At 41.3% G+C, this 13,513-nt stretch overlaps 1 protein-coding gene across 3 annotated transcripts in view; it reads left to right on the forward strand.

Annotated features, from left to right (window-relative positions):
• MIDEAS (mitotic deacetylase associated SANT domain protein) overlaps positions 1 to 13,513 on the forward strand; it is a 233,592-nt gene that overhangs the window by 203,589 nt on the left and 16,490 nt on the right. For all 3 annotated transcript variants that reach the window (XR_008400071.1, XR_008400072.1, XM_053697805.1), the window contains exons 11-12: positions 478 to 684; positions 3,326 to 3,504. Coding sequence is in view for 1 of the 3 variants with exons in the window: in XM_053697805.1 (XP_053553780.1) it covers positions 478 to 684; positions 3,326 to 3,504 (386 nt within the window). In the remaining 2 variants the exon portion in view is untranslated. The remainder of the gene's footprint in view (positions 1 to 477; positions 685 to 3,325; positions 3,505 to 13,513) is intronic.

Below are 13,513 nucleotides of genomic sequence, written 5' to 3' on the forward strand. Positions count from 1 at the left end.
ATTTAAAGGGACAGTATACACCAATTTTCATATAACTGCATCGAATCGACATTACTATAAAGAATAAGATGCATAGATGCTGATATAAAAACCCAGTATAAAACTGATTAAAAACTTACTGAGATGCTCTCAGTTTAGCTCTGTTGAAAAGGTAGCTGGAAAGTCAGAAATAAAACACTCCCCCTTCTTTTGCATATGAAAAGACCCTTTAAACAAACAGGAGCAAGCTGGAGTAGGTATCTGACGGTATTCTCATAAAACTTTGGGGCTTGGTTAGGAGTCTGAAAATCAAAGCAATGTTTTTTTTTTTAAAATAAGCAAAACTATAGAAAAAAAAAACTTTATGGGCTATATAAATAGATCTACAAAACATTTATGCAAAGAAAAAATGAGTGTATAATGTCCCTTTAAACAGCTTTTTCATGTGAAAAATAATTTAAATATTATTGTCTTACGTTTCCCTATTCTGTTTCTAAGAGTTCTCAACGCCTTGTACCAGTTATCCCTCCCAGAAGAGACGCATTGAGAGAGGAAACTTCAGATTTGGATGTTGCTGTAAAGGAGGAAGAGGAGGAGCAGGAGATTCAAACGAAACAGGAAGTGGAGAGGAAAGAGGAGAAGGTGCAGATGACACAGGCTTCTCCCCCATCAAAGGTTACTCAGACTCTACAGGCCACTGACACTGTAAGCTCCACTTAAGTCGCCTCATAAACAAATCTATTAATTTAGCAAATTATATCAGGGTGCCCTAATTTGTATATGTAAAAATGATTTCACAGTGTGCACTGATTTCTGTATGTGAAAATAATTTCATAGTGTGCACTAATTTCTGTATGTGAAAATGATTTCATAGTGTGCACTAATTTCTGTATGTGAAAATGATTTCATAGTGTGCACTAACTTCTGTATGTGAAAATAATTTCACAGTGTGCACTAATTTCTATGCGTGAAAATGATTTCATAGTGTGCATTAATTTCTCTATGTGAAAATAATTTCATAGTGTGCACTAATTTCTCTATGTGAAAATGATTTCATAGTGTGCACTAACTTCTGTATGTGAAAATAATTTCACAGTGTGCACAAATTTCTATGCGTGAAAATGATTTCATAGTGTGCACTAACTTCTGTATGTGAAAATGATTTCATAGTGTGCACTAATTTCTATGCGTGAAAATGATTTCATAGTGTGCACTAATTTCTGTATGAGAAAATGATTTCATTGTGTGCACTGATTTCTGTATGTGAAAATTATTTCATAGTGTGCACTAATTTCTGTATGTGAAAATGATTTCATAGTATGCACTAATTTCTATATGTGAAAATGATTTCATAGTGTGCACTAATTTCTATATGTGAAAAGGATTTCATAGTGTGTACTAATTTCTATGTGTGACACAATATTTCACACCAAGTTCTAACATGTTTAATTATACCAGAAAAAAGAAATCTATTGCAAACGACCCCATCATTTTCTGTCTTTCTAGAGGGTTGTTTCAACTACATTTTAATCTAAAAAGTTAAGATACATATTTTTTCACTGTTATCTTTTTCATTTTAAATTGCATTTTATTGAGTAAACCTCTATTAATATGTAAAAAAGTAAAATATTAGATTTTTATTGTGATATCGGTTTAAAAATATTCCCTGACATAGGGTGAGAAATAAAATTTGAATTTATTGCTGACCCCTGAAGCTGATTGATCACACTGGAAAATATTTGCACAGTTCTATTTTGCTCTTTGTTCGAAGTATGATATACCCCATTGTGTGCCCTGGAGAATAGACGTCAAATAATGTGTCACACTGTTGTATAACCTGACTTGACCTCTAGTTCCAAGAAGTCTTTTAATATTCTTCACTGTATAGGGGTTTCTCAGATGCCATATAATATAAAGATAATCATAAAGAAAGAAAACAAGAAGTAGAGGACTGGAATTCAGTTACTAGAGGGAGGTGGGAATAACCTCAATAATATGCTCCTAACATATGTTTAGTATATCTTTAACGTGCGCTTATACTGTAAAGATAATCATAAAGAAATAGAACAAGAAGCATCCAAAAGAACACAAACATATAACCATCCATAATGACCTCAACTAACCACTATTAGTGGGTGTAGTGTAGTTCAGCTAGAACTTTGCTTTTAATATCACATTAAAAATATATTAAAAACCTGAAAAGATCTCAGTGTGTGCTCAAGTAACTGTATATTTAACCAGCAAATCACATCTTTTTTTTATTCTGTAGCTATATGCTGAGTGCAGCGTGGAAACAATGCAGTATAAGTTGTCCCATTGCAGTCTAGTAACGGAGACAAAAAATCCACATGCTCACACTATCAATATCGGTTATTGCAGTGTAAGGAGCTCACCAAATTATAACTACCATCTAGTCTATCAGTGGCAGGTACTTGAGTGCACACTTGAGATTTTTATTTTTTTAAAATCAAGATTTTTAATAGGATATTAAAAGTTAAGTTTTAGATGAACCACACTTCCCCTAATAGTGGTTAGTTTCAGTGATTGTTGATGGCTATAAATGAGTGCTCTATTTGATACTTGTTGTTTTCTTTATTTTTAATTATCTTAACAATATAAATACATTTTAAAGGGACATTAAACCAGGGCTCAAAAAATCCTGGAGCCAGGGAGCCATTGGCTCCTAGAATTTTACCCCGGCAACTTTTTTGCGTTATTTTCCATATACGTGTACACATATATAGACATATTTATATGTACGTTAAAGCCTTTTGGCTGTGTTGTTTTCTGCTAACACCTGAGATCTCATATCTTTTGAGCCCTTATAACTTTTGTGTGCAATATTTTTTTAACAGTGTTATTATAAGTGTAAGTGTACTTTGTCATGACTTTTTCATGTGTTTTGTGCAACTTTTTATTTTCGGAAAACAGTTAACCATAGCTCTGAAATTATGGTAATGATTCTAGTGTAAATGGAGATCGCGCTCAACTGGTAATATCAGCTCAATTTAAACAGCGCGAAAACCGTTGCATAAAAATCTGTGAGCCACTTGTAATCTAGCCCTTCGTGTTTAATGTCCATTTAAGGTAAAATATATAATATTTATATTGTTTCTACAACCTGTTGGTAAATACATTTCTAAATCGGGTCACCCTTCAGGGCAAAAAATATATAAAATACACAGGTAAAACGTGTCATATTGATTCATAAATACAGTTGTGCATGGTTGGAACTTTTCAATTCTGTTTGTATTTCATGATTTATTTGTTCTTATATAGCCATCTTACTATAGAGTACAGCACTAGGAACTTTGTTGGTGCTAATGAGTTCTTTGAATTTCTTTAGGTGAACAATATCCTTCTACTACAAAAACAGGAGCCTGAAACAAAGGTGACAGACAACACACCAAAGCCCAGGGGAAGACGGCCACGGAAGAAATTTCCTCCTGATGGAGCAAAGAAACCTGAGGTTTTAAACAAACCTTCAGAGCAAGAGGGCAGTTTCCCATGTAAAAAGTGTGGCAGGTAAGAATCAAGTCTGGGAATTATACTTATTTTAATTTGTAGGTCCAGATTGAAGGTGCATTGTTTATACATCTAGGTGGAGAGCGGAACTGAGTTATCAAAATTAACCTGCATTAACAAGACAATAAAAGGGACATTGTACACTAGATTTTTCTTTGGATAAATGTTTTGTAGATGATCGATTTATATAGCCCATCTGGGAGTGTTTTTGTAACAATGTATAGTTTCTCCTACATTGGTGTGTCCGGTCCACGGCTTCATCCTTACTTGTGGGAATATTCTCTTCCCCTACAGGAAATGGCAAAGGGAGCACACAGCAAAAGCTGTCCATATAGTCCCCCCTCTGGCACCGCCCCCCAGTCATTCTCTTTGCCTGCTCTGAACAAGTAGCATCTCCACGGGGATGGTAAAGAGTATGTGGTGTTAGTTGTAGTTTTATTTCTTCTATCAAGAGTTTGTTATTTTAAAATAGTGCCGGTTTGTACTATTTACTCTACAACAGAAAGTGATGAAGAGTTCTGTTAAAAGAGGAGTATGATTTTAGCACCAGTAACTAAAATCCATTGCTGTTACCACGCAGGACTGTTGAAACCAGAGAACTTCAGTTGGGGGTAACAGTTTGCAGACTTATCTGCTTCAGGTATGACCAGTCTCTTTTCTAACAACACATAGTAATGCTAGAAGACTGTCAGTTTTCCCTCATGGGACCGGTAAGCCATTTTCTTAGACTCAGTAACAGATGAAAGGCTTATATATTGGGCTCTATACTGGTTGACACTATTGTGGGCTAAATCGATTTGCTTATATCATATTCTTATGACATTTGGAGTGTTTTATGAACTTAGAAACACTTTTGGAAACGTTTTAATTATGCCTGGCATTGGTTTAGACGCCTAATCTAGTCAGAAAGGCCCCTTCACTCTGGTATGCAGAGGGAGGAGGCCTCATTTTCGCGCCTCAGTTGCGCAGTTACTTCCAAAGGCAGTCAATGCAGCTTCATGTGAGAGGGTCCTGTGGCTGAGAAACAGACTCCGGAAGGCTTATTTCTCCAACATAGGTGTGTCCGGTCCACGGCGTCATCCTTACTTGTGGGATATTCTCTTCCCTAACAGGAAATGGCAAAGAGCCCAGCAAAGCTGGTCACATGATCCCTCCTAGGCTCCGCCTACCCCAGTCATTCTCTTTGCCGTTGTACAGGCAACATCTCCACGGAGATGGCTTAGAGTTTTTTAGTGTTTAACTGTAGTTTTTATTATTCAATCAAGAGTTTGTTATTTTAAAATAGTGCTGGTATGTACTATTTACTCAGAAACAGAAAAGAGATGAAGATTTCTGTTTGTATGAGGAAAATGATTTTAGCACCGTAACTAAAATCCATGGCTGTTCCACACAGGACTGTTGAGAGCAATTAACTTCAGTTGGGGGAACAGTGTGCAGTCTCTTACTGCTTGAGGTATGACACATTCTAACAAGACGATGTAATGCTGGAAGCTGTCATTTTCCCTATGGGATCCGGTAAGCCATGTTTATTAAGATAGTAAATAAGGGCTTCACAAGGGCTTATTAAGACTGTAGACTTTTTCTGGGCTAAATCGATTCATTATTAACACATATTTAGCCTTGAGGAATCATTTATTCTGGGTATTTTGATATGATTATATCGGCAGGCACTGTTTTAGACACCTTATTCTTTAGGGGCTTTCCCTAATCATAGTCAGAGCCTCATTTTCGCGCCGGTATGGCGCACTTGTTTTTGAGGACAGCATGGCATGCAGCTGCATGTGTGTGGAGCTCTGATACATAGAAAAGTCTTTCTGAAGGCATCATTTGGTATCGTATTCCCCTTTGGGCTTGGTTGGGTCTCAGCAAAGCAGATTCCAGGGACTGTAAAGGGGTTAAATATAAAAACGGCTCCGGTTCCGTTATTTTAAGGGTTAAAGCTTCCAAATTTGGTGTGCAATACTTTTAAGGCTTTAAGACACTGTGGTGAAATTTTGGTGAATTTTGAACAATTCCTTCATACTTTTTCGCAATGGCAATAATAAAGTGTGTTTAGTTTAAAATTTAAAGTGACAGTAACGGTTTTATTTTAAAACGTTTTTTGTGCTTTGTTATCAAGTTTATGCCTGTTTAACATGTCTGAACTACCAGATAGATTGTGTTCTGACTGTGGGGAAACCAAGGTTCCTTCTCATTTAACTATATGTATTTTATGTCATAAAAAATTTTAGTAAAAATGATGCCCAAGATGATTCCTCAAGTGAGGGGAGTAAGCATGGTACTGCATCATCCCCTCCTTCGTCTACACCAGTCTTGCCCATACAGGAGGCCCCTAGTACATCTAGTGCGCCAATACTCCTTACTATGCAACATTTAACGGCTGTAATGGATAATTCTATCAAAAACATTTTAGCCAATATGCCCACTTATCAGCGAAAGCGCGACTGCTCTGTTTTAGAAAATTCTGTAGAGCATGAGAACGCTGATGATATGGTTTCTGAAGGGCCCCTACACCAGTCTGAGGGAGAAATTTCAGATTCAGGAAACATTTCTCAACAAGCTGAACCTGATGTGATTACTTTTAAATTTAAGTTGGAACATCTCCGCGCTCTGCTTAAGGAGGTGTTATCCAATTTGGATGATTGTGATTATCTGGTCATTCCAGAACCACTATGTAAAATGGAAAAGTTCTTAGAGGCCCCGGGGCCCCCCGAAGCTTTTCCTATATCCAAGCGGGTGGCGTACATTGTTAGTAAAGAATGGGACAGGCCCGGTATACCTTTAGTACCTCCCCCCATATTTATAAAATTGTTTTCCTATAGTCGACCCCAGAAAGGACTGATGGCAGACAGTCCCCAAGGTCGAGGGGGCGGTTTCTACTCTACACAAGCGCGCCACTATACCCATAGAAGATAGTTGTGCTTTCCAAGATCCTATGGATAAAAAATTAGAAGGTCTGCTAAAGATGTTTGTTCAGCAAGGTTCCCTTCTACAACCAATTGCATGCATTGTCCCTGTCACTGCAGCCGCGTGTTTCTAGTTTGATGAGCTAGGAAAGGCGATTATTAGTAATTCTTCTTCTTATGAGGAGATTATGGACAGAATTCGTGCTCTTAAATTGGCTAATTCTTTCACCCTAGACGCCACCTTGCAATTGGCTAGGTTAGCGGCGAAAAAATTCTGGGTTTGCTATTGTGGCGCAGAGCGCTTTGGTTAAAATCTTGGGCAGCGGATGCGTCTTCCAAGAACAAATTGCTTGACATTCCTTTCAAGGGGAAAACACTCTTTGGCCCTGACTTGAAAGAGATTATCTCTGATATCACTGGGGGCAAGGGCCACGCCCTTCCTCAGGATAGGTCTTTTCAAGACCAAAAATAAACCTAAGTTTCGTCCCTTTCGCAGAAACGGATCAGCCCCAAGGGCTACGTCCTCTAAGCAGGAAGGTAATACTTCTCAAGCCAATCCAGCCTGGAGACCTATGCAAGGCTGGAGCAAAGGAAAGCAGGCCAGGAAACCTGCCACTGCTACCAAGACAGCATGAAATGCGGGCCCCCGATCCGGGACCGGATCTGGTGGGGGGCAGACTCTCTCTCTTCGCTCAGGCTTGGGAAAGAGATGTTCTGGATCCTTGGGCGCTAGAAATAGTCTCCCAAGGTTATTCTCTGGAGTTCAAGGGGCTTCCTCCAAGGGGGAGGTTCCACAGGTCTCAGTTGTCTTCAGACCACATAAGAAGACAGGCATTCTTACATTGGGTAGAAGACCTGCTAAAAATGGGAGTGATTCATCCTGTTCCATTAGGAGAACAAGGGATGGGGTTCTACTCCAATCTGTTCATAGTTCCCAAAAAAGAGGGAACGTTCAGACCAATCTTAGATCTCAAGATCTTGAACAAGTTTCTCAAGGTTCCATCGTTCAAGATGGAAACCATTCGAACACTTCTTCCTTCCATCCAGGAAGGTCAATTCATGACCAAGGTGGATTTCAAGGATGCGTATCTACATATTCCTATCCACTAGGAACATCATCGGTTCCTAAGGTTTGCATTCCTGGACAAGCATTTCCAGTTCGTGGCATTTTCTTTCGGATTAGCCACTGCTCCTAGGATTTTCTCATAGGTACTAGGGTCCCTTCTGGCGGCTAAGACCAAGGGGCATTGCTGTAGTACCTTACTTGGACGACATTCTGATTCGAGCGTCGTCCCTTCCTCAAGTAAAGGCTCACACGGACATTGTCCTGGCCTTTCTCAGATCTCACGGATGGAAAGTGAACGTGGAAAAGAGTTCTCTATCTCCGTCAACGAGGGTTCCCTTCTTGGGAACTATAATAGACTCCTTAGAAATGAGGATTTTTCTGACAGAAGCCAGAAAAACAAAACTTCTAGACTCTTGTCGGATACTTCATTCCGTTCCTCTTCCTTCCATAGCGCAGTGCATGGAAGTGATAGGTTTGATGGTAGCGGCAATGGACATAGTTCCTTTTGTGCGCATTCATCTAAGACCATTACAACTGTTCATGCTCAGTCAGTGGAATGGGGACTATTCAGACTTGTCTCCGAAGATACAAGTAAATCAGAGGACCAGAGACTCATTCCGTTGGTGGCTGTCCCTGGACAACCTGTCACAAGGGATGACCTTCCGCAGACCAGAGTGGGTCATTGTCACGACCGACGCCAGTCTGATGGGCTGGGGCGCGGTCTGGGGATCCCTGAAAGCTCAGGGTCTTTGGTCTCGGGTAGAATCTTTTCTACCGATAAATATTCTGGAACTGAGAGCGATATTCAATGCTCTCAAAGCTTGGCCTCAGCTAGCGAGGGCCAAGTTCATACATCAACCATCAGGGGGGAACAAGGAGTTCCCTAGCGATGGAAGAAGTGACCAAAATCATTCTATGGGCGGAGTCTCACTCCTGCCACCTGTCTGCTATCCACATCCCAGGAGTGGAAAATTGGGAAGCGGATTTTCTGAGTCGTCAGACATTGCATCCGGGGGAGTGGGAACTCCATCCGGAAATCTTTGCCCAAGTCACTCAACCGTGGGGCATTCCAGACATGGATCTGATGGCCTCTCGTCAGAACTTCAGAGTTCCTTACTACGGGTACAGATCCAGGGATCCCAAGGCGGCTCTAGTGGATGCACTAGTAGCACCTTGGACCTTCAAACTAGCTTATGTGTTCCCGCCGTTTCCTCTCATCCCCAGGCTGGTAGCCAGGATCAATCAGGAGAGGGCGTCGGTGATTTTGATAGCTCCTGCGTGGCCACGCAGGACTTGGTATGCAGATCTGGTGAATATGTCATCGGTTCCACCATGGAAGCTACCTTTGAGAGACCTTCTTGTTCTAGGTCCGTTCGACCCACTCCAGCTGACTGCTTGGAGATTGAACGCTTGATCTTATCAAAGCGAGGGTTCTCAGATTCTGTTATTAATACTCTTGTTCAGGCCTGAAAGCCTGTAACCAGAAAAATTACCACATAATTTGGTATATCTGTTGGTGTGAATCTGCAGGATTCCCTTGGGACAAGGTTAAGATTCCTAAGAGTCTATCCTTCCTTCGAGAAGGATTGGAAAAAGGATTATCTGCAAGTTCCTTGATGGGACAGATTTCTGCCTTGTCTGTGTTACTTCACAAAAAGCTGGCAGCTGTGCCAGATGTTCTAGCCTTTGTTCAGGCTCTGGTTAGAATCAAGCCTGTTTACAAAATTTTGACTCCTCCTTGGAGTCTCAACCTAGTTCTTTCAGTTCTTCAGGGGGTTCCGTTTGAACCCTTACATTCCGTTGATATTAAGTTATTATCTTGGAAAGTTTTGTTTTTGGTTGCAATTTCTTCTGCTAGAAGAGTTTCAGAATTTTCTGCTCTGCAGTGTTCTTCTCCTTATCTGGTGTTCCATGCAGATAAGGTGGTTTTGCGTACTAAACCTGGTTTTCTTCCAAAAGTTGTTTCTAACAAAAACATTAACCAGGAGATAGTTGTGCCTTCTTTGTGTCCTAATCCAGTTTCAAAGAAGGAACGTTTGTTGCACAACTTGGATGTAGTTCGTGCTCTCAAATTTTACTTAGCAGCTACTAAGGATTTCAGACAAACTTTGTCTTTGTTTGTTGTTTATTCTGGTAAACGGAGAGGTCAAAAAGCAACTTCTACCTCTCTCTCCTTCTGGATTAAAAGCATTATCCGATTGGCTTATGAGACTGCCGGACGGCAGCCTCCTGAAAGAATCACAGCTCACTCCACTAGGGCTGTGGCTTCCACATGGGCCTTCAAGAACGAGGCTTCTGTTGATCAGATATGTAAGGCAGCGACTTGGTCTTCACTGCACACTTTTTCTAAATTTTACAAATTTGATACTTTTGCTTCTTCTGAGGCTATTTTTGGGAGAAAGGTTTTGCAAGCCGTGGTGCCTTCCATTTAGGTGACCTGATTTGCTCCCTCCCTTCATCCGTGTCCTAAAGCTTTGGTATTGGTTCCCACAAGTAAGGATGACGCCGTGGACCGGACATACCTATGTTGGAGAAAACAGAATTTATGTTTACCTGATAAATTACTTTCTCCAACGGTGTGTCCGGTCCACGGCCCGCCCTGGTTTTTTTAATCAGGTCTGATAATTTATTTTCTTTAACTACAGTCACCACGGTAACATATGGTTTCTCCTATGCAAATATTCCTCCTTAACGTCGGTCGAATGACTGGGGTAGGCGGAGCCTAGGAGGGATCATGTGACCAGCTTTGCTGGGCTCTTTGCCATTTCCTGTTAGGGAAGAGAATATCCCACAAGTAAGGATGACGCCGTGGACCGGACACACCGTTGGAGAAAGTAATTTATCAGGTAAACATAAATTCTGTTTTCTGTGGTGAATAACCCCTAAGGAAGGTAAAAGCCGCAGCAAAGTCTGTGGCAGGGACTGTAGTGTGTTTAAACTGGTTAATTGAACAATTAGCTCCGGTTTGCTTATTTAAGGGTCTAGAAACTTCATATTTGGTGTGCAATACTTTCAAAGCATTAAGACACTGGGGTGTACATTTTATAAAGATCGGATATTTCCTTCATAGTTTTTTGAACATTCAGAAATAAAGTGTGTTCCTTTTATTATTTAAAGAGACAGTAACAGTTTTGTGTAAAATCGTTTTTATTGCATTAATAGCCTGCCTAATTCTGCCTAACATGTCTGTACCTTCAGATAGCATATGTTCTGTGTGTATGGAGGCCAAGGTGGTTCCCCCTTTAAATGTATGTGCAAATTGTGCCATGGCGTCCAAACAAAGTAAGGACAGTACTGTCACATTTAATAAGGTTGCCCAAGATGATTCTTCAAATGAAGGTAGTGGGGATAGTTAATCATCCTCTCCTTCTGTGTCAACACCAGTTTTGCCCGCGCAGGCGATACCTAGTACATCTAGCTCGCCAATGCTTGTTACTATGCAGCAATTAACAGCAGTAATGGATAATTCTATAGCAAATCTTTTATCCAAACTGCCAGCATTTCCCAGAAAGCGTGATTGCTCAGTTTTAAATACTGAGGATGAGCAAGTAGGCGCTGACGATAATTTATCTGTTATACCCTCACATCAATCTGAATTGGCAGTGAGGGAGGGTCTGTCCGAGGGAGAAATTTCTGATTCAGGAAAAATTTCTCAGCAGGCAGAACCTGATATCGTGGCATTTAAATTTAAGCTAGAACATCTCCGCGCCCTGCTTAAGGAGGTGCTAGCTACTCTTGATGATTGTGATTCTTTGGTAATTCCAGAGAAGTTGTGCAAAATGGACAAATTCTTAGAGGTCCCAGTGCACGCTGATGCTTTTCCGATACCCAAGAGGGTAGCGGACATAGTGAATGAGTGGGAGAAGCCAGGTATACCTTTTGTTCCACCTCCTATATTTAAGAAAATGTTCCCCATTGTTGACCCCAGAAGGGACGCATGGCAAACGGTCCCTAAGGTAGAGGGGGCAGTTTCAACGTTAGCAAAGCGCACAACTATTCCTATAGAGGACAGTTGCGCTTTCAAAGATCCTATGGATAAAAAATTGGAAGGATTGCTTAAAAAGATTTTTGTTCAGCAAGGTTTCATTCTTCAACCAATTTCGTGCATTATTCCTGTCACCACGGCGGCGTCTTTTTGGTTCGAGGAACTAGAAAGTTCGCTCCAAAAGGAGACTCCATATGATGAAGTCATGGACAGAATTCACGCACTAAAGTTGGCTAATTCCTTTATTTTGGATGCCGCTTTTCAATTAGCAAAATTAGCGGCGAAAAACTCAGGTTTTGCAATAGTGGCGCGCAGGGCGCTTTGGCTAAAATCTTGGTCGGCGGATGTGTCGTCCAAAACAAAATTACTTAATATTCCTTTCAAAGGTAAGACCCTTTTCGGGCCAGAATTGAAGGAGATTATTTCTGACATCACTGGGGGAAAGGGCCATGCCCTCCCACAGGATAGGCCTTTCAAGGCTAAGAACAAGTCTAATTTTCGTTCCTTTCGCAATTTCAGGAACGGACCGACTTCTAATTCTGCAGCCTCTAGACAAGAGGGTAACGCTTCCCAGCCTAAACCAGCATGGAAACCATTGCAAGGCTGGAACAAGGGTAAACAGGCCAAGAAGCCTGCTGCTGCTACCAAGACAGCATGAAAGGGTAGCCCCCGATCCGGGACCGGATCTAGTAGGGGGCAGACTTTCTCTCTTTGCTCAGGCTTGGGCAAGAGATGTTCCGGATCCCTGGGCACTAGAAATTGTCTCTCAGGGGTATCTTCTAGAGTTCAAGGAACTCCCTCCAAGGGGAAGGTTCCACATGTCTCGCTTATCTTCAGACCAGATAAAGAGACAGGCATTCTTACATTGCGTAGGAGACCTATTAAAGATGGGAGTGATACACCCAGTTCCAACAGCGGAACAAGGTCTGGGTTTTTACTCAAACCTGTTTGTAGTTCCCAAAAAAGAGGGAACTTTCAGGCCAATTCTGGATTTAAAAATACTAAACAAATTCCTCAGAGTTCCATCATTCAAAATGGAAACCATTCGGACGATCTTACCAACAATCCAGGAGGGTCAATATATGACTACCGTGGACTTAAAGGATGCGTACCTGCATATTCCTATCCACAAAGATCACCATCAGTTCCTAAGGTTCGCCTTTCTGGACAAACATTACCAGTTCGTGGCTCTTCCATTCGGTTTAGCCACTGCTCCCAGAATTTTCACAAAGGTACTAGGGTCCCTTCTAGCGGTTCTAAGGCCGAGGGGCATTTCTGTAGCACCTTACCTAGACGACATTCTAATCCAAGCGTCGTCTCTTTCCAAAGTAAAGGCTCATACAGACATTGTTTTAGCCTTTCTCAGGTCTCACAGGTGGAAGGTGAACATGGAAAAGAGTTCCCTGTCCCCGTCCACAAGGGTTCCTTTTCTAGGAACAATAATAGATTCTGTAGAAATTAAGATTTTTCTGACAGAGGTCAGAAAGTTAAAGCTTCTAAACGCTTGTCAAATTCTTCAATCTATTCCTCAGATTTCCATAGCTCAGTGCATGGAGGTAATAGGATTAATGGTTGCAGCAATGGACGTGGTTCCTTTTGCTCTAATTCATCTAAGACCATTACAACTGTGCATGCTCAAACAATGGAATGGGGATTATGCAGATTTTTCTTCCCAGATTCAAGTAGACCAGTTAACCAGAGACTCACTCCGCTGGTGGTTGACTCCAGATCACCTGTCTCAGGGAATGAGTTTCCGCAGGCCAGAGTGGGTCATTGTCACGACCGACGCCAGTCTCTTAGGCTGGGGCGCGGTCTGGGACTCCCTGAAAGCTCAGGGTCTATGGTCTCGGGAAGAGTCTCTTCTCCCGATAAACATTTTTGAACTGAGAACGATATTCAATGCGCTCCTGGCTTGGCCTCAACTAGCGAAGGCCAGATTCATAAGATTTCAGTCGGACAACATGACTGTAGCGTACATCAATCATCAGGGGGGAACAAAGAGTTCCTTGGCGATGAGAGAGGTATCCAAGATCATCAAATGGGCGGAGGATC

This window comes from Bombina bombina, chromosome 1 (genome assembly GCF_027579735.1).
Source record: "Bombina bombina isolate aBomBom1 chromosome 1, aBomBom1.pri, whole genome shotgun sequence".
NCBI classification, from domain to species: domain Eukaryota; kingdom Metazoa; phylum Chordata; class Amphibia; order Anura; family Bombinatoridae; genus Bombina; species Bombina bombina.